This window comes from Leopardus geoffroyi, chromosome A1, assembly GCF_018350155.1.
Source record: "Leopardus geoffroyi isolate Oge1 chromosome A1, O.geoffroyi_Oge1_pat1.0, whole genome shotgun sequence".
Taxonomy (NCBI): domain Eukaryota; kingdom Metazoa; phylum Chordata; class Mammalia; order Carnivora; family Felidae; genus Leopardus; species Leopardus geoffroyi.
Window position 1 is genome coordinate 140,281,585 of NC_059326.1, and position 21,547 is coordinate 140,303,131.

Consider the following 21,547-nt stretch of genomic DNA (forward strand, 5'->3'; position numbering starts at 1 on the left):
TTCTCCGCTCTCTTCCTCTGGCTCCATTCTTTGCTTCCACCAGCCACACCTGCACCTTGTCAGGGGACTATGCGTGGGTCTCTGGAACTGCCTTGCCTTTTGGTACAGAAAGCTGGAAGTGCCTCTAGTCCATCCTCACCCCGGGTGGCCCTTGGCCAACAACAGATGGGAGTGGGAGCGTGAAAGGCCAGCACCTTTGCCTTGAGTGGGAATAAGTCTGGGGGGAGACTGTGGCTTGCCCCCCAGGATACTGCCTAAAACCACAGTCCTCCCTCAGTCGTCCTCTTACTAAATGATTCGCACCTGATTCCTTATCACAGGTTCTGTTTCTGGGGAACCTGAATTAAAATCACTTAATGTACGTCAACTTTTCTCCTGGGCATGGTGTAAATGTCAGCTTATTAATCCTCACAACACTGTACGGCAGTTATTATTACGCTTACTTCGTGGAGAAGCACGCTGACTTGAATTAAAGAGTACTGGCAGCTGCACGTTACTGGAGGTGGTTGGAGGTTCTTTGCTTTGCCTTCTTTCCTGCCCTTCTGGCCCCTGGCGTCTTATTTAGCGTGACCGCTGTGTTATCTTTTGAAGTACAGCCACCATGTTGTGATGGTTTATCTGAACAAACAAGACTGTATTTGGGAATTATCTACATAAAGCCCATCACTGATGAAGATATCACAATAATTCTCCTTGGTTCAGAACCCACAGGATGATTTAGCCAAGAGACCATAAAATAAGTTTTGTGTAGGGAAAACAAGTTATCAGAACGACTAGGAAGAATGCTACTGCATTGACTAAGACCTCAGCAAGAGCACTGGGTGAATCAGATAGGGGGTGAGGGGCAAGCCTCTGGGGTCAGGTTCATCTGGGCTGGAGTCCCAGCGTCTCTTCTGACAAGCTTTGTGATCTTGGGCTACTTATGTAATCTCATCCTTAATCTTCTCACCTGTAAAATGGAGACTGCAAGATCTATTTTGGAGGATTGAAATAAGGATTAAATAAAAGAATAAAAGAACATATATAAAGTTCTTAGCATAATGTCTGGCATAGAGTATGCTCTAAATCAAATCAGTTTTTATTAAAACGATGTCTGGAGCATATTATGTGGTCTGACTCAGTGATTCACCCTAAACAGAGGCATGTCATTTGCAGACATCGATGATGCAATATGCAGCTGCCCGTGGACCTCCTCATAGGCCATAACTGGTGTGCGGGCCACACTTTGAGAACCTTCCAGTACAGGTACCAATATGCCATTTTCCTGGTGGAGTCTGCAGTGAGCCAGGCTTTTTGCATTTTTCATTTACCAGAGAGAGGAATGGCCACAGGCCACTCTGCCCCTGAATAATCTGCCTGCCAGCAATATGAAGATTGCTTCATAAAGGCGGTACAGACTTGTTCTCTTGTTTGACATTTTATGGTGGGATCATTGTCGATTCACATGTTGTTAGAGATAATACAGACCCCCTATGCCTTTCACCCAGTGTCCCCCAATGGCAACGTCTACAGACATCTGATTTTAAACATATTTTTAAGTATTCGTGCCTTCCCTTACATGTGCGAAAACGCTGAAAAATCTTTGTTTTAGTGAGACTGCAAACCACAAGACCCAGTCTCTTCTGTCAAGAATCTGAAAATCAACTGGAGCCTTGATTGAGGAACCTTGAGTCAAAAAAGAGCCCTTATATATACACATTCCTTTATTTGCCCCAGAATGAAAACTAAGACTTTTACATGCAGCATTTTTTTTTCAAACCTATAATGTTTGATTGCAAAGTTTTTCTTTTTTTTTCCTCATTTTGCATATGATTAGATTACATACAGGGTTAGAATTGTCGACTTTGCAGTCATAACCATGCCATTCAAGACGCCATGTGTGTTTCCTCTTCTAGAGGTGGGTGGCCCCCACACAAAGACCTTTTTGGGGGTCCTTAAAGCATGTGGTAAGAACATTTGTGGCTCGGAACAAAAGCAGAAACGCCAAATCCGGTCAGCTTATGTAGCATTTCTTTAAAAGAGCCATTGTAGAAGCTCTCAGTTACTAAGAAGCATGGCTGCTCCCATGGTGGTACCGCCATGGCCCAGGCTCTGCTTCCCCCTCAGCACATTGCTCCTCATGTACCAGTGTGTCCGGTGCCTCTACTGGTCATGCAGGGGAAGCAGCTCGTGTGCAGTGTCTGATATGATCATCAGTCTATGGATAGTAGAGCAGTTGGCTTTATTTACTGGGTGAACTGTCTTAATTTTGCTTTTAATTTTTAAAAAAAATTTTAATGTTCATTTTCGGGAGAGAGAGAGTGAGAGAGTATGAGTGGGGGAGGGTCAGAGAGACAGGGAGACACAGAATCTGAAAGAAGGCTTCAAGCTCTGAGCCGTCAGCACAGAGCCCGACACAGGGCTTGAGCTCGTGAAATGTGAGATCATGGCCTGAGCCGAAGTCAGCCGCTTAGCTGACTGAGCCACCCAGGTGCCCCTTTACTTTTAATTTTTAAAGTAGGAAGTATCTCTCTGTCCCCAACACTGCCTTCTCCTTCTCTCTTCTTTCCTGCCTCCTTCTTGAGTCTCTGAGCCTCCAGCCTCAACCTCTTCCAACTGCCTTCCCATCTTTTCTTACTCTCTTCATGGATCCTCCCATCTCTTGCTTCCCCTTACTGTCAGCCCTCCAAAAGAAAAAAAAAAAACAAAACAGAAACAGAGAAAGAAAAAGGAGAATAAACAGAAAAACCCTCCATTACGACATTTGGCAAAAACCTTATAATCATATGTTTATTTTAATTTCATTTTACTGTCTTCCAAAACACAGGGCTGTGCAGAACCAGGCTTCTGTTTGCCTCGCGGGCATTTACAGTTATTCGGTGGTAATGATGCACAGTCCATTTATAAACAAACATCTTTTTGTCTTTATTACTGCGTTTGTTTGTGATGTCTGAATGAGCAGTTTAAGTGTATGTTTGTAAGCCATTCACCAAGTATCTTACACTAGGTACAAAGAGGAGGTAGAAATTAGTATTGCATAACTCATGCTTTGCAACACTGCCACAGAGTAGGGCTTGGGGATTTAATGATAGGGGGAATGACTTTCTCACCATTATATCCTCTATGTACAACTGTGGGCCACCAGAGGAGACAGCTCAGTGGACAAGTGAACCATCTATTACCATGGGTTCATCCCAAATGTAAGCGAAGCCTTTTGTCTCAGTGATATAGAAAACCAAACGGTGGGCCATGGGAGACCCATGACAGGTATCCAGGACAGCAGTCAACTGGAAAACAGTAGGATGAGGGTGTGTGTGTGTCCAGAGATGAAGGACATAGAGACAAAGCCTGGAGTACTTATAAGGTGGGGTTGTGATGGGACATTGCATGTGGCTTACCTGTCACTGCTGGCCTGGGGGTGACTTCCAAAAGGACAGACCCCAACTAGACAAGCCTATTGTTCTAATTCAATGTTTATCAAAGGCATCTGTGAAATCATTTGATGAACTCTACCCATTTCCTACCGACATGACCGTTATACTAGGGCAAATACTCAATTGCAGTTTGGGGGCACTGTGTGAGTCTTTGTTATTTATTGGAAGGAAATACAATGAAAGGAGAGGGAAAATGCATTTTACAAATATAGATATGACTCAATAGCATTGTATATGGGGCTGCTTGCCTGCTTTTTTTTTTATACTAGGAAATAAGTTCAGACAGGATTCTTCTCATATTCTGGTTTTGACTTTGCAGTGTGTGTATATGTCTGTGAGCAATACTATTTTTTCTCAATCCAAATGTGTTGGATGTACTTTTTGAGGTTCCAGACATCCTGTTTTATCCTCAGGGAATTCCTGTGCATTCCATGCAAAGCTAATTCTGTGTCTTAGTCTGAGGGGGACAGTGAAAAGAGACCAGAGGCCAAGGGATAGATGGTGAAAAAGACAAGAAAGGATTACTAAGTATCTTGTGTGGCTTTTCTTCTTTTGCAGTTCTGTTTTGAAGCCAAAGTGGATGATGCCGTCAGGGCTGACCCACTGACCAGAGTCTGAAAACTTCCCATCTTCGCATTTGCCATCAGTTGAGATAAGATGGAAGACTGTTACAAGGATAGGACTTCACTGATGAAGGGCGCCAAGGACATTGCCCGGGAGGTGAAGAAACAAACTGTAAAGAAGGTGAACCAGGCAGTGGACCGGGCCCAGGATGAATATACCCAGCGGTCCTATAGTCGGTTCCAAGATGAAGAAGAGGATGATGACTATTACCCACCTGGAGAGACCTATAATGGGGAGGCCAATGATGATGAAGGCTCCAGTGAAGCTACCGAGGGCCACGATGAAGATGATGAAATCTATGAAGGGGAGTATCAGGGCATCCCCAGTATGAACCAAGGGAAGGACAGCATTGTGTCAGTGGGGCAGCCTAAGGGCGATGTGCACAAGGACCGCCAGGAGCTGGAGTCAGAGAGGAAAGCTGATGAGGAAGAACTAGCCCAGCAGTATGAGCTGATAATCCAAGAGTGTGGTCACGGCCGTTTCCAGTGGGCCCTTTTCTTTGTGCTGGGCATGGCCCTTATGGCGGATGGTGTGGAGGTGTTTGTTGTTGGCTTCGTGTTGCCCAGCGCTGAGACAGACCTGTGCATTCCAAATTCAGGATCCGGATGGCTAGGTGAGTGCATCATGCCTGTGACACAGATTCTGAAACTGGCTTATTTGTAGAGCACCGTTAACAAATAGAATACTTACTTTTCATCCAGAGCACTGCTTCCCCCCTCACCACTACATTATTAGGAACAGCTTTAAACATGCAAAAGAATCAAAAATATTGTACAATGATGCCTGTATATATCCACTACCTAGATCCTATAGTTAACATTTACCGTATTTTCTCTTTCATCTATCCATCCATAAATCCAACTTATATGTTCATGCATTTCAAATTAAGAGCAGTATGTTTTATATTATTATAAATGTTTTATTGGTTTCTCCTTTATTAACTTTTAAAGATATGTCCTTGGAAGTTAATAAGACTACTATATGAAAACATATTTGGTACTTTTCTAAATATAGAGGTTAATTCTACAAAACTCTGACAAATGTGATTTAAAATTCTGAATTTCAAATTTTATGTATAATATTATGATTTAAATACTTTTGGGACCCCGCTAGTTTTTTTTTCCTATAATCTATGTGTATGTTTGCTTGTTTATTTTTTCAGTTAGTTTTATTCATAGAATTTTCTCTAGATGACTTTTTCTTTTTCAAAGCTTGTACCTTTGTGCCTAAACTGGAAGAACTTACTCATATGCTTTAAAAATCTATTTCAAATTGGGCAACTGGGTGGCTCAGTCAGTTAAGCGTCCAACTCTTGATCTCAGCTCAGGTCATAATCTCACAGTTCGTGAGTTCAAGCCCCACATAAGGCTCTGCACTGATAGTGTGGAGTCTGCTTGGAATTCTCTCTGTCCCTCCTGTCTCTGTCCCTCCCCTGCTTGTGCTCACTCACGTGCACGCTCTCTCTCTCAAAATAAATAAATGAACTAAAAAAATTTTTTTAAATCTATTTCAAATCATATTAATATCTAAATTATATGTGTAAAAATAATACAACTTCTCTATCAAATATCTAGATAGCAGAAGTTACCATGACCTTGAGGTTCAAAGGAACCTCCCTTGTGGAAGGGAAAATAAGAAGGCCAAGAAACATGCACACAGCCACATAGCCCCAACAATTTAAGTCCACGTCAAGCATTCAGGAGATTAAGGTAGGAGGACTTTCAAACCCCTTTTGCTAAGCATACCCCAGACAACATGTTTATGAGCATATGAAATCTATATGTGTCTCAGAGTCTGTGAGAGTAAGAGTACTTGGCATCTATATTTTCAAGGGACTTTTTAAAACTAAAGTTTGATGAACAAAAGTCTGCAAGTCTTTTTGTGGAAACTGAGTAATTTTGTTGAGTAATGTTATAATCATTGATGCTGTGAAGTTTTCTGTGTGAAAAAAATGCGATTAAATGCCATTTTCTAACCTGCTCTGTGACAGTGAAAGAGAGAAAATCATGAGAAAAAGATTTACATCTCATTTCTTTAACACTTGTTTCTTTATATGACCCCGTCCTAGCATCTATTTTTTTATTTACTTAGCTGAAAGAGATAGATCCTTGGAAGCTGAGTGTGAGGGAGAGAGGGTTGGGGAGGGGGGTACGTATTTTGCCTGTTTTTGCTGGTAGACTCATCTCTGTGTTCAGCCATCAAAATACAGAACGTAATTTTGAGGAGGGTCCTTAGTCGTTTGTCAAATTGATCATTTCAGTGTACCTCGTATGTATCCAGCACTGTATTTTGCCTTTGTGTGTGTTTTTTTTTCTTTTGGTGAGCAGCTATATCTACTATAAGGCTGGGAATCAAAATATTTATCAAGATGTTGCAAAAGGAGTGCATCAGCAGAACATTTTAAGGAGATAGATACTTAGAAATATAACGGCATACATATTTAATAATTGCAAGCTTCATTTTAGGATAAAAAGCATTTCACATTATAATCCTAGCTTTTATATTGGAAACATTTCAGAAAACTCTAAACTAAGCTTGCCTTTATCTTCTTGGCGCTGAATGGAAACACAGTATGACACCTGGTTCTCTTATCAGTTTATTCCATACACCTTTAAACCCTGCTGATGTTACACACCCCTAGGTGACATTCAGAAGTTCAGATAATGCTGTGGAACAATTGGAGCAGTGATATTTTCCTCTTTCCATAAGTGTGACTGCTTTAGTGAATTAAAACTGTGTCCCCAAGAGCGTATGGTTTCACTCAACATTGTGAGTCCCCAACAGAAGCATTTTAATGGTTTCATAACTGTACCTTCCAGACTTGCATTTCAATTATTTTGCCACTGTAATTTCACTTATAATTGCATTCTAATGGAGTTTTTTTAGACAAGCATTTAAATTGTTTTGCCATTTTCATTCCATCGAATAATAGCTTTGTAATATAATTACCACACTAAGTCACAGCAATGGGATCAAAATGCGAGAAAGATGCATGACCCATGTTTGGTGGTATTTGAGGGATATAGATTTGCAAAGTAATTTCTCATTTGGCACTAAGCATTTTGTCGTTCTCTCAAGGAAGACCAGGAACAAAAAATATGAACCAATTTATGTCTCATTTATTTGGGAGATAGAGCCTCTCTTGATGTTTGCTAGAAGATTGACTTAAAGATAGTGACTGTGTGTGCAGGTGTCTATGTGTAAGGCCTGTGTGTATATATAACATTGTTAATTGGGCTGGGAAAAAGAGTAAATATTTAATTATCTAACGAGCTGTTCTTTGGGGAAATAAGGTGCAGTCTTATTTAAGATAATCCATGCTCCATTGCCAAAGTCTATTATTGAGCATTTATTATGTGCAAAGCATAGTGTTACCACTGGGGATAATAGGACAGATAAGGACGAGGTTTCTGTATCCAAGGAAGTTATAGTCTAGTATGGAGAAATCACAAATGTCTGCATGTTGCTAGCACGAAGAAACAAATATCAACAGCTGGAAGAGAAGCAAAAATAGACTTGAGGCTGAGAGACCACGTAAGGTGTCGCGACCTGACCGAGACAGTGGGGGAAAAAGCCAGGATTTGAGAGCTGTTCCAGAGGGAGGGTCAGCAAGGATTGGTCCTCGATGAATTCAGATGGCGGAACAAGTGGACAGTTGATGAAAAGAAGGTGATTCATCAAATGAAGTAATGCGGAGTACAGGTTTGAACCTGAGGCAGAAGGATGAAGAGTTTGTTTTAGACTTCTCCCTTTGAGATCCTGGGGAGCGTCCCAGGAGTCCAGTGAGCCGCTGTCCTTTTGGACTGAAGCACAGTTGGTTTGTGAGCAATCTCATTTAAGATGACACTGCCGGTGACCTCAACCAGGGGGACAGTGGTTTCCTGCAGAATGCTCTATTATGGGGCTGCTGATGAGGAGGATGGCGGAAGAGGAGCAACCAGAGGAGGCCTGGATGTCGCTGGGAAAAGGAAGAGATCTGTCACCCTCACGTGCTGCAGTCTTTTTTTTTTTTTTTTTTTTAGTTTTGAGAGATGGAGAGAGAGCGCATACGCGCACAAGAGCAGGGGAGGGGCAGAGAAGGAGAAAGAGAATCCCAAGCAGGCCCCGTGCTGTGAGCGCAGCGGAGCACGACGTGGGACTCCATGATCTCTGTGAGATCAAGACCTGAGCCAAAAGCAAGAGTCGGACACTTAACCGACTGAGCCATGCAGGCGCCCTGGTGGCGGCAGGGTCCTGCAGGAAGGATTCCAAACAGTCTCTCAGTTCTGGCATTTAAGAAGTTACCGGCAGTGCAAAAGACCATTAAGACGAAAACAGCGAGCAAAGCTCGTGAATAAAGGGTTTAATAGCTAAAGAACAACACAATTTTTTTTTAAAGGTTTGTCTTGTTTTGTTTTGTTTTGAGAGAAAGAGAGACAGAGCACAAGTGGGGGAGGGGCTGAGACAGAGGGAGACACAGAATCCGAAGCGGGCTCCAGGCTCTGAGCTTTCAGCACAGAGCCCCAGGCAGGGTTCAAACCCACAAACTGTGAGATCGTGACCTGAGCCGAAGTCGGACGCTTAACCGACTGAGCCACCCAGGCATCCCAACAGAAATTTTTATACATCTTTTCTGCAACTTCAGCTGCCCCTCTGGTGTTACAATAGGTTCTGTGTTTGATAAAGCACTATTTGTGCAGTAGCTTTTGTGTGTGGGGCATGGCCCAGGGCCCTGTAAGGGAGACTGCGAATAAGGATTGGTTCCTATTATCAAGGGAGATCATGGTATTTCCCAGCTGCTGGTGTCTTAGTGTTTTAGGCAGACCCTGTCACCTTAAAAATGAGGGGGGGACTTGGGAGTGTACCTGACTTGCCTGATGCATCGCTGCCTGTTGGGAGAGCCAGACTGCCACCCATCCCAGCTCCTCATCCCATCTGCCTTTCCAGTTCTCCAACATTTTCATTTAAAGGCCTCTGGACTGGGGTTACTTCTAAGAGAATACAGTATTCTCAATTGTTGGCAGAAATATACCACTCTGGTATCTCAAGGTGGGGGAGGGGGCAGATCTAAAAATTCACTTTTTGTTCATGGATTCCAACAGTGTAATCACCTATTGATATTACATCTTTTTCTCCCTTTCCTAAGCCCTAATAGAGGATACACCCTGGTTGTTGTTGTTGTTGTCTTTATTTATACACAGTACATAAGGGCAACAGTCACAAATGAGAAATACGATTTTCTCAAAAATAAAGGGGACATGAGCCCCATGGGACCAGGGGTTTTTGTCAGTGTTGTGAACTATTGTTTCCCCACCGCCCACATCAGTGCCTAGTACATAACGGAATCTCAACAAATATTTGAGATGACAGTCCCTGCCATCATTAACACTTTGAGACCTCACTGAGGATATGGACATATCAAAAGTAAGAATGTGTTATTTTGAGTGGGCATTCATCAGTAGTAGAGGACCAACAGGAGGGAAAGTCATTGATGCAGATGTTGTCAGTGCCCTTCTGGTTGCTGGTCAGGGTTTAGGCCCTGACCTAAAAATCTTAACCGATGTGGTTTGGGGGCCACACGTATCACTATTGTAAGGAAGGCTGCCTGAGGCCTGGGGTCTGTAAAGACATGAATCCTGTAGCAAAGACCTCTCGCTCTAATTCCACGCTCCAAAGCCCTTTAAAGATTTCAAATTCAGCTTGCTTTAGAGCTTGCCCATCAGGAATGTGCCTGCCAGAGGATGCCAGTCTTTGTGGAAATTCTGTGTTTCATTTAAATTAACCAATTGGTGTTCTGATTTTTCCGTCTGTCTTGGTGAGCTTCACTCCTGGGAGTCTGCTTCTGAGAGATGGCTGTGTTCAGGGTGTGCTGACACATCTAGTTTGGGAACACGTGGGAACCAGGTCCAGACCAGGACTGGATGGAAGTAGCCAGCACCCTGGAAGGCCCACCTGGGTGTCCCAGAGTAATACCCTATTGTAGCACAGACTAATTTGCCTTTAGAACCTCTATAGCATTAGCTGGTTGATTGGCATGTTGGGCAAAAACAGAGGTGGACCATGAACATCAAAGCATCAAGAATGTATTGGTACATATGAATGGAATTTTACTTGACTTTTTTTCATTTTTGGACATTTCAGTTTGGAAACTATTCAATACTTGCCTATCAAGTCAGAGTGTTTGGAATTCGTATACCTTCTCTTGACAACTATGATGCTCATTCAACAAAAATTTGTTGAGCACTGACTATGTGACTGGCATGGTTTTAGACTCTAGAGATACAATGGTAAATAAAACAAAATCGCTAGTAGACCTTAAGCGTGTCTTTTAACTCTTCTTTCCGTAGTTTCTACCTAGGTGGTAGAATTTCTTGGAACATGCCGAGTTCTCTCTCTGTCTCTCTCTCCCCTGCTACTTCATTTGCCACTTATAGAAATGGTGGTTTCCTTGAAGGCTGGGCTGGATGAATATGACCTGAACTATCCCTAATTTCTCTTCATCTCTCCATATGCTCCCTTATTCTTTTAGGTATTACCAAAAGAAGACATATTCTTTTGGGATTTCTAGCTCCTTATCTTTAGCTGTCCGTGTTTAAAAAACAAAATAAAACAAGCTTCAAGTTTCTGAGATATCTTTTTCTTTCCTCCTGTTGACTGCTCATTGCCACTAGATTGCAGGCAGAATACAGTAACTGGCTCAGTGTGTGTCAAACCAGTCGTTTCATTCAGTGTGTATTACCTGTTCCCAGTGCTGCCAGGTAGACCAGTATATCTGAGCTGATACCAAAATGATGCAGTCTTAGCTTTATTCCAGGTTTTGATCATTGGGCATCTGGGTATACTCTGTATATCTTTCTCAGTTTGAGGAATAACGTGTATATCACTGTGTAATTTTAAGACGTACAGCAAGATGGTTTATGTATATTGTGAAATGATTGCCATACTAGGTTCAGCTAATGTCCATCTTCTCATAAATGCAATAAAAAGAGAGAAAAAAAGGAAAAAAATTGTTTCCTTATCACGAGAACTCTTAGGATTACGAACTCCCTTTTTCTTTCTTTTTTTTCCCCCAGGGGAATTGTACCAAACTCTCTTAGCAACTTTCCAACATACTTGATTCTTGAACCACTTAGGGGTTACAGGCACTGTGACCCTCTGCACGGGTGAAAACCCCAGTGTAACTTTCACTCCCCCAAAACTTAACTACTGATAGCCTGTTCTCAGTAGGAAGCCTTACTGATTCACATAAACAGTCTTATTAACACATAGTGTGTACGTTACATGCATTATATATTATATTCTTATAATAAAGTAACCTAGAAAAAAGGAAATCATAACAAAGAAAAATAGACTTATTGTACTATATTTATATTTTTAAAAATCCATGTATAAATGGACCCATGTAGTTCAAACATTTGTTGTTGAAGGGTCAACTGTGTATCATACTCCAGTATTAGCTATAGTCATCATGTTATAGATTACACTAATACTTACTTATAACTGGAGGCTTATACCTTTTGACCATCTTCCTCCATTTATCCCTCCTCTCCCCCCCCCCCGCCCACTGCCTCTGATAACCACAAGTCTGATCTCTTTTTTCTATGATTTTTTTTTTAGGTTTTTGGGTGTTTGTTGTTGTTGTTATTGTTCTGCATATAAGTGGGATCATACAGTGTTTGTCTTTCTCCATCTGACTTATTTCACTGAATATAATGCCTTCAAGGTCCATCCATGATGTTGCAAATGGTTGACTTTCCTTGTTTTGTTTTTTTAATGGCTGAAAATTATTCCACTGTGTGTGTGTGTGTGTGTGTGTGTGTACGTGCATACACACCATACCTTCTTTATCCATTCACCCATCAATAGACATTTAGGTTGTTTCCATGTCTTGCCTATTGCAATAATGCTGCTATGAACATGGTGGTGCAGGTGTCTTTCTGAGTTGGAGTTTTTATTTCCTTCAGATGTAATCCCAGGAGAGTTGCAGTATCATGATCATAATGGATTAAGTCTTTAATCCATTTTGAGTTCATTTCTGTGAGTGCTTTAAGATATGGGTCCGGTTTCATTCTCTTACATGTATTTACATGTAATTAAATACAATCCAATTATCCCAGCACTGTTTATTAAAGCATTTTTTCCATTGAGTATTCTTGGCTCTTTTGTCAAATATTAGTTACTGTCTATGCTTGAGTTTACTTCTGGGCTCTTGATTCTGTTCCATTGGTCTATTTGTCTGTTTTTATGCCAGTACTATACTGTTTTGATGACTGTAGCTGCATAGTATATCTTGAAATCAGGCTGTGTGATACCTCCTGTTTTGTTCTTCTTTCTGAGGAAATCTTTGGCTATTAAGGGTGTTCTGTGGTTTCATATGAATTTTAGGAGTGTTTTTTTCTACTTCTGTAAATGTGTTCTCAATTTTAAGATGAGTGGTTTGTACCCTAAAAGTGTAGGCTGCGGATTTCAGGATCAGCAACTATATACCCTGCCCAATCCCTTTGTTATTGACATCTGCCTTGGTATCTTGAAGGGAGGTTTGATCTCCATTGTGTGTGTGTGTGTGTGTATGTGTGTGTGTGTGTGTATGCCCTCTGCTTCTGTTTAGCCTCTCAGCTGTCACAGTGATTCTAATTGGAATTAAAAAGTTATTGGCTTCTAGAGAACATCCTGTTCACCGACACTAGCAAAATCTTATTTGGATTCATTATTGCCAAATTGGAAAAGAAGACTCAATAATTTGTTGCCATTATATCCTTGGGTCTTATTTCCTCTGGTCATTCATTCTAACCTCCTAGTGGATTTGGCCTATGTAGCCTGAAACAATTCCTCCATCCAGGAAGTCTGTGATACATTTTCACAGGATAGGAGTGAACAGAAACCCCATGCCACATTCCAGAATCTTGCCAATAAGCAGCATTCTGAGACTTTGAGAGTGTGATAGTAAAGGGCTGCCTTTCTGTCACCTGGAGGCTCATTGGGGGTTTTCCTACAATATAGCTTTGAACCTAAAGGCTGATCCTTGCATCCTGAATCCCTATATCCCTGCATCCTAGAACACTTTTGGATGAGGATTCTGATTCCAGTGGTGGTACATATTACATTACATTACATTACATTACATTACAGTACATTACATTACATTACACTACATTACATTATTCTGATTCAATCTGGGACTCTCCCTGAAGTCACTGTAGAACTTGCTGATCTGTTGTTAGTTTAGAGACTTTGTTCATTGCATGTTGGTTTAAATAAGGCAGTTTGAAATGTTAATCATCTAATAACTGTATCAAGCCAAATTCAAATAATTTGGGCTTGTAGATTTGAATTCCAACCAGGAAGATGAAATCACCCCTTTTCATGGGAAATCTAATCTCTCAATATTCTCACGTAACAAGAGCTTGTATAGGAACTAAGGTTCCTGCAAAATGCTTCAGGGAGTAGGAAATGGTTTAATTACATTCATCTTGAAGAGTTATTCTGATAAATGACTGAAGCAAGTGTTCCCAACCCACATATTTGCAAACTGTCATTCTTACCTTACACTTAGAAATTTCCTATTGGCCTTTTAAAGATTGTGACAGAAAAAGTAAAAGAGGTCCTTGGGTATAGTTCTTACCTTCAGTTTCAAAACTGAGATCTCTAATGAAATATATATAAAATGATGAGGACACAGTGAGTTTTTCCAACTAAAAATTTCTAATGTAAGGAATTTGCTTAAAAATAGAATATAATGATCTTTAAATTATTTTCACATCTCTCTTATCTCTTATCTCTCTTATCTCTAAGTGCGAAAGATGATAAATTTTGTCATGTGTATTTTCCTACATTATAAATGCAATCTTCCTATACCTATTAGAAACGAGCAAATATTTCTAAATATTGGAATATTGTTTATCTCTGCCATTAAGTTTATTTTTTCACTCTCAAGACAAAGCCGGGAAACAGAGAAGCTGACAGCTGAGAAACTGCTGAAAATCCACCTTAACCAATTGACATTGTAGGGCTGCTATGTACAGTTCTGCAGGTTGTAAACTGCACCAAGGCACCTGGCTAGTGACGAAAAGGTGGTAGTATCTTGGCACCACTGTCCTTAATAACTGACATCAATATAATTACCATATTAAAAAAAAGAAAGAAAGAAAGGCCCTGCTTTAAGACAAAGGACTCTATTAGTTATGTCACTGACAAGGGAGTTCTCAACCAAGCGTAAGACCTACCAGCCTGCACTGTGGCCAGCCTGGGGCTTGATGGAAAGAGCAGTCGGCATCCATCTGCACCATCAGGTCAGCCAAGTAACATCAGAGCAAGTTGGGGTGGGAGGGAAGGAAGAGTGTCTTCTTTCCTAACACCCCAGGAAGAGCTACAGAGAGCAGGATGGAGCCACACCACCTGGCACTTTTGTAGGGCAAATTGCCTCAGTGCTGCTAGGATATAGCTTGCATCTGCCCAGCACCCTTGGTTTGTGCCTGGGAGAAGAGTTCTGTTCAGGGGCATAGCATGGAACAAGCTCTTAGAGGGGAAGTTAAGGGGCCTGCTTAACATTTGGTATGCCCTTTGTGAAGTCAGGAAAAGAAGCTGAGAAAGTTGGGCACAGGTCTACTTAATACAGGATATTCATAAGGTGCTTTCAAGTAAGTGCTGGAACGTGGCTTTCTTCTAAGAGAATATGATTGCTGTTGTTCTGCAGAGAAGCAAACATTTTGGGAATAGTTTTGTAGCATTTGAATTACCACAGATCAATATACAAAATAGGTTACATTCTTGAAGTCTTTTGGTATTTAAATTTAGGTATTCGTGATGTTTAAAGAGAAAGAGTTGTGTTGAGTAAATTCATTGCCAAGAATATCTTAGTCCTTGAGAGGGATTTGCATGAACCTAAGTGAGAATGAAATGTGTGTGCCCTTTTCTGCAAAGAGACTGATGCCAGGTAGCATAGACACCCAGTTAATATCGACAATGTGCCTACCAGAAAGGAGGGAACCTGTGGTGAGAGGCCAAGTTTTTGCCCCCAGGTAATATTTTAGGATGCAGGAGTCTCTTTACCCTTCCCAATGACTAAGTAAAAATCAAATCTACCCATGGGTAGTACCACTGTCAGGAGGGGGAGAGTAAGGACTGGGGCATATTTGGGGGGAGTTTGGGGACACTGCTTTTACCTCCAGAATCAAGAATCCAGTTTACCTCTGTGGCCGTATGTTTGAGCTTTCCTCCCAACACTCTGAGACCATATTATCATATCTTGCCATACTTCTGTAGGCTCATTCATGACAGCATAGCAAAGATAGTTTGACCGCATGCGCGCGCGCGCGCACACACACACACACACACACACACCCTTTCTCCTAGGGATTCAGCTGGTACATGAAAACACAGTGTGTTCCAGCAGTGTGGAAAGCAAGGATGCCCTCCCTCAGGGACTGTGCTTCCTGACTAGTAATGAGCTGAAGTGTAAGGAAGATAACACCCTGAGGTGGAGTCAGCGTCTCCAACTTTGTCAAGCTAAGGGAGGGTATGGATGGACAGGAGGAAGCTGGTTAGTGGTTAGCAATGTTCAAAGTTGGAAAGAAGGATGGAATTAAATAATGAGAAATGGGTACCTGGGTGGCTCAGTCGGTTGAGCATGTGACTTCAGCTCAGGTCATGATCTCACAGTTTGTGGGTTCGAGCTCCTCATCGGGCTCTGTGCTGACAGCTCAGAGCCTGGAGCCTGCTTCGGATTCTTTGTCTCCCTCTCTGTGCCCCTGCCCTGCTCACGCACCCTCTCTCCCTCAAAAATAAATAAACATTTAAAAAAATTTTTTTAAATAATAATAGGAAGAAACAAAATGTAGAATCAAGCAAGAGAAAAGAAATAGAAGGTAAACCAAAAGAGAAATGTTTTAAAGAAAGAAGATAAAGCTTTGATAGAAGCTACAACATGGACGAGTCCTGAAAACGTTATGCTAGGTGAAATAAGGCAGACACAAAAAGACAAATGGTTGTATGATTGCACTTATATGAATTATCTAGAATAGACAAATTCACCAAGACAGAGAATAGATTAGAATTACCAGGGGCTGGGAGGGAGAGGGAATGAGGAGTTACTGCTCAGAAGTTCGAGTTTCTGTTTGGAACGATGAAAAACTTTGGGAAAAGATGGTCGTGATGGTTGCACAACATTGTGAATGTAGTTGATGGCACTGAATTATATGCTTAGAATAGTTAAGCTGGCAAATTTTATGTTCTATAAATTTAACACAATTCAAAAAGAAAAAAAACAATTAGAAAGAAGTCATTTTGGAGGTGGTTGGGTGCTCGTAGCACAGATGGCTGGAGTTCACTGTCCCCTGTGTTTGGGGAGATGCTGGGCTGGCAGTGAGTCCTGGACAGATATAAATGTATTAGCAGAGCAGCATCTCCTGCCCTGTTTCCTGCACTGCCGCAGGAATTGGAGTCCTGATGTGGCTCCCGTTCTTTGTCAATAGCAGCTATTCCTATAGGTACCTTTCTTCCTGAGGGAATCCAGACTAATTCTGGTCATGGAGTTTGCCATAATGGCCTCTCCTGGAAGAATATTCTAGGGGCACCTGGGTGGCTCAGTAGGTTAAGCGTCCGACTTTGGCTTAGGTCATGATCTCGCGGTTCATAGGTTCGAGCCCCGTGTCAGGCTCTGTGCTGACAGCTCAGAGCCTGCTTCGGATTCTGTGTCTCCCTCTCTCTCCATTCCTGCCCTGCTCACACTCTGCCTCTCTCTCTCAAAAGTAAATAAAAACATTTAAAAAAAAGGATATTCTAGACTGCTGAACTCTTGTTGAGCTTCTTGGGGAATATTTGAGAGTGAAGGGAGGGATTTGGGTGTGGACCAAGTATGCTACTTGAAAATCAGAGAGGAACAAATAATATAACCTAGAATATTCTGTAGGCAATTTTCTAGTAAACTTGAAGTCAAGGTAATCATTAGATTAAAATGTAAGACTTTACTACGTAACTTGTTTGAAAAGTGAGATATTTATTTTAAGTAAATAAAGTTTACCTTATTAAGAGTCAAATCCTCTTCTTGTTTAAGCCTATTTCTTTTTATTTAGAAAAAAATTTTTTTAATGTTGATTTATTTTTGACAGAGAGAAAGAGAGACAGAGCATGAGTGCGGGAGGGGCAGAGAGAGGGAGACAGAATCTGAAACAGGCTCCAGGCTCTGAGTTGTCAGCACAAAGCCCGATGTGGGACTCAAACCCACAAACTGCAAGATCATGACCTGAGCCAAAGTCAGACACTCAACCAACTGAGCCACCCAGGTGCCCCTGTTTAAGCCTATTTCTTAAACGGAAATCAAAAGTGTTTTATATTATTTCTAAATTTATCTTATATAATTTAAATGTGTCCTGATAGTTCAGGGCATCCATTTGTATTCTTTATGTAATACTTTGGTTTTTCTTCACCCCTTTCTACCATCCTGTCACTGCTGCCACTTAACTGTCTGTCACTCATCCCCTGATGCTTCTGTGCTGTGGATTAGGAAACTTGATAACTAAGATTGTTAAGAATTATCTGCCAAATAAGAGTAAATAGACTACGTGAAGGAACTGAGAGTTGCTGAGTAATTGCTTGACTTTATAAGTGGAGGCTTTATAACGGATACATGGGATGTCCAGAAACCAAGTTCAAGATTTTGGCAAAGTAGGCATTAGAAGGACATTGGAAGTTTGGCTTTTGGTGTATTACTGTATTTCCTTTTGTTCCCAGTTGCAAATAGCTCTCTGTAAATCAAGCTAGGGCTAGGCTGTGCACAAGTTATTGTGGTGAAAAGTCAAGTAGCTGGCTTAAATTATTTTTTATGAGTCAGGGCAGGGTTTAAATAATTGCTTGAAGAATTTAGAGTTAATACAAAATAAACTTAAGGTTTTGAAATTTTAACTTTCCTATTCTTTGTGATGTGGTCACTGGCCATGACTATAACCTCTTCAATCTCTGTGTTTCCATCCTAAAGGGTCTTTGGGATGGAGACTCTTGTTACAGCAAGACTCTTCCCATTGCTTTTCAGATCATTCCTGGGGGAAGTGGGTGAAGGATGCAGGTCACATCACATCCCTGATCAAAATGTTTGCTGGTTAGTATACAGATTGCTTTAAACTCCTGAGTATGGTATTCAAAGCTCTTCATAAGCTGGGCCAGATGTATTTTTCCCATTTTTTTCTGCCACTCATTCCCCTCCCCTAGATATTCCAAAATCAGGGTATAGAGTTGCCAGATAAAATACAGGGTGCCCAGGTAGATTTGAATTTCAGATAAATAACAAGCAAATAATATTTTAATATAAGTATATGCCAAGCAACATTTGCGATATGCTTAAAATATTATTTGTTTATCTGAAATTCAAATTTAACTGGGCATCATGTGTTTTTATTTGCTAAATCTGGCAACCCTCCTGGTAGTGGAGATAACAGAATGGGATGGAGGGAGTAGTTTGTTCTTTGCCTTCTGTAAGTGAGGCATCCAATCAGTCGTTAATTTCACTATCTCACTTAATCGCAGTCACATCCCATCTCAGACTTCGTGAATCATTGCTAGGGGATGGGCCTGGGAACTGTATATATGTTTTATAAGCATCCCAAATGATTCTTGTTTAGAGGGAGGTTCCAGAAACACTGTTCTCCACCACTGCTTCTCAGCCTAAAGATGTAGGCTTTGATATAGCAGACCCGGGTTGGGCCTGGGATTCTTCCTGCTAAAATGAGCTGGGATCCCAGTGAGGCTGAAGCTGGTGGTTATGAACCCCACTGTGAGTAGCACTGTCGTAGTTCCTCCCCCCCACCCCCAGCCAAGAAGCAGCAGCATCCCCAACAGTTGTGATAATGAAGGTTATACGTGATGTTGTAATTTTAAACAATGGAGCATGTGATCCTCTAAGTAGAAGTGTTTTCCTTATTTACCAATGTACAGCAACACATGTTACAAGGTAGCCTTATGTGCCATTTTTGAGGAAAGGTTTTCTTTTCAAGAAGTAAATCTCTTATTGACAGCTGAGGGGTGCGTATGTGTTGTTTTCTCCGCTGAAATGGGTATTGACTTCTTTACACTGGTCTTCTACACAGCGGGGGACATCACGGTCTCTAACCACATTTATGGCCACGCATCCCAGAATGGTCCCAGCACAGTGTGACTTTGCTTTGTGGCAATAGTTTCTCAGTGCCAGAGGCATGGTGATAAAACTATAATGTGAATCCTTCAGGCTTTTTTCCCCTCCTATGTAACGTGAAATTAAATGACTTTTCTGAGTGTTGGCTTAGTTTTCTTTGAAGAATCTAGTTAAATCAGAAATATTAAAAGTACTGTGTCAAAAGAACTGATTAGAAACTGGTAAAGGTAACCAGACTGCTCAGGGAATGAAGGAAAGTCCTGCGGTGGGAATCGATTTGGATGTGAACACACACATCCAAAAGGAGGCAGATTATACTTGTGAGAAGTGGATGGCTTCTCAGTGTTCTACGTCTGTTTAGTTACCTACTTATTTCTTTTTAAGTTTATTTGTTTTGAGAGAGAGAGAAAGAGAATGAAAGCAGGAGAGGGGCAGAGAGAGAGAGGAAGAGAGAGAGATTCCCAGGCAGGCTCTGCACTGTCAGCACAGAACCTGATGTGGGGCTTGAACCCGCAAACTGTGGGATCATGACCTGAGCTGAAATCAAGAGTCCGTTGCTTAACTGACTGAGCCACCCAGCCACTACTTAGTTTTCTAACTAATAGAAAGGGATCAGAGATCACTTTGTGGAATGTTACCTTTCAAAATTCAGCAGTTCTCACACAGAAGGTCACCAGCAGGGGGTCCTCCATGCATTCACTCCTCAAATTCTTATTGAGTTGGTTTAAGGTACTTGCGCTATTTTGTGACAAGTACAGAGGTCAAGCAGACAAAACTCTGTGCCCAAGACATTTCCTGTCAAAACGGTATGGGGGCCAGAGGACTGAAGATTGATTCTGTTTGAGGGAAGCCTGGTTTTAAAAAAAAGATTTCAGGAGACTGTAGTATTTGACCAGGTTTTCCACTGCAGGTAGAATTAGGATTTGCAGAGGCGGGGTGCAGAAAGGAGAGAGTTTTTGGGAGAGCAAACACACTGACCAAAGGCACTAAGGCAGGAAACCCGTGGATTGAGTGTTGTGAGTAGATTGTGGTTCAGCTTTGTTGAAGTGGAACACACATACAAGGGAGCACTTGGAAAGGTGGGTGGGGACCTGCCTGTTCATGGAGACTAAATGAGTTTATTCTGGTGCGGATGGGGATCGGTGGAGGTGTGAGCAGAGACGTGATGGGGTGAGAAGTCTCCTTTGGGAGACTGCTGTGTCTGGAACGGGTCGGAGAGAAGTCAACGGGATCAGTTAAGATTCATTTGCATAGAGTGTTCCAGCCAGTAGATGCCAAGGGCCTGATGTGGGTGATGCAGAGGGACTGTTAGAGGACAACCCACTAACTATGGGAGCACAGGAGAGGAACATACCAGAGACACTAAGGACTCATGCCCTGGTGTTGTGTTGGGTAGGAGTGTGTAAAATATAGACGGGACTTCTGGGATTGGTGGGGAAGTGGGGGGACCCTTGTGTAGGAGGGAAGATGAATTTAGTTACTGTAAGTGCAAGAATGGAGTGTCTTATTCACAGACTACCCTCAGCCTGGAGCACAGAGCCTGGTAAGTGGTCCCCACTGAGTTTTTGTTGAGTTTGAGTTGCCAACCAGGCTTCTCAGGAGAAACTGTCCAGGAGGGCATTTGTCCTGAAACTTCACAGGGAAACTAGCCCCCAGAGATGGACTTCGGAGAGATCTTTGAATAGAGATGCAGAACCCACAGAGAGAGGAGAGCCTGAGGAAGAAAGGGGGGCTAACAACAGATCTTCAGTGAATGCTTAGGTGTGGGAGGAGAAAAGTCATAAATATATGGTGAAAGGTAGGAAAAGTCTCAGCTGCCTGGAGGCCAAGAGCAGCAAGGTTTCAGGAGGGAAGAGGTGGCTATAACTGAGAGTGCTTTGGGGGATGGGGTGCATGGCAGAGAAAACGACATTGCCTGCGGCGACGAGAAATCTGTTCCAGAGAGTGGAAAGGGCAAATGTCAGATCAACTACTAAATTGAGTTTTAATGTATATTTTTAAAGGAAGGAAAACAAGTCAGTATTTAAAAATTGGTTACAAGATACTCTGGTATATTTGTTTTGGATAGTACTTCCAGAAACATAATTATACCATAGATTGGAGCAGCTGAAAAATTATTAATCCTCTTCTGCAAGGGTAAATTGCACATTTGTAGCCGTTATCTAGTACTTCTGCGTCATTATGTGCCAGTAATCACATCCAGAATATATAGAGGAGATAAATTGGCAAACGAGGAGAGAAGTGGGTTAGCTGCTGCTATCTCATTTTATTTATTTTTCCAAATTGAAAACCATCTCAGTTACCAGTACTTCTGGATTTAACAATAAAGTAAACTTTGTTGAAATGTTCATATTTAAGTAGTCAATAGGAATGATAAATGGTATAACTCCCCAGGGAAAAGACAGCTCCA

At 41.7% G+C, this 21,547-nt stretch overlaps 1 protein-coding gene across 1 annotated transcript in view; it reads left to right on the forward strand.

Moving 5' to 3' along the window:
* The window catches only part of SV2C (synaptic vesicle glycoprotein 2C), a 231,303-nt gene that overhangs the window by 55,512 nt on the left and 154,244 nt on the right, over nt 1-21,547 (forward strand). The window contains exon 2 of the mRNA XM_045495986.1: nt 3,972-4,650. Within this exon, the coding sequence (XP_045351942.1) occupies nt 4,071-4,650 (580 nt within the window). The 5' untranslated portion in view covers nt 3,972-4,070. The remainder of the gene's footprint in view (nt 1-3,971; nt 4,651-21,547) is intronic.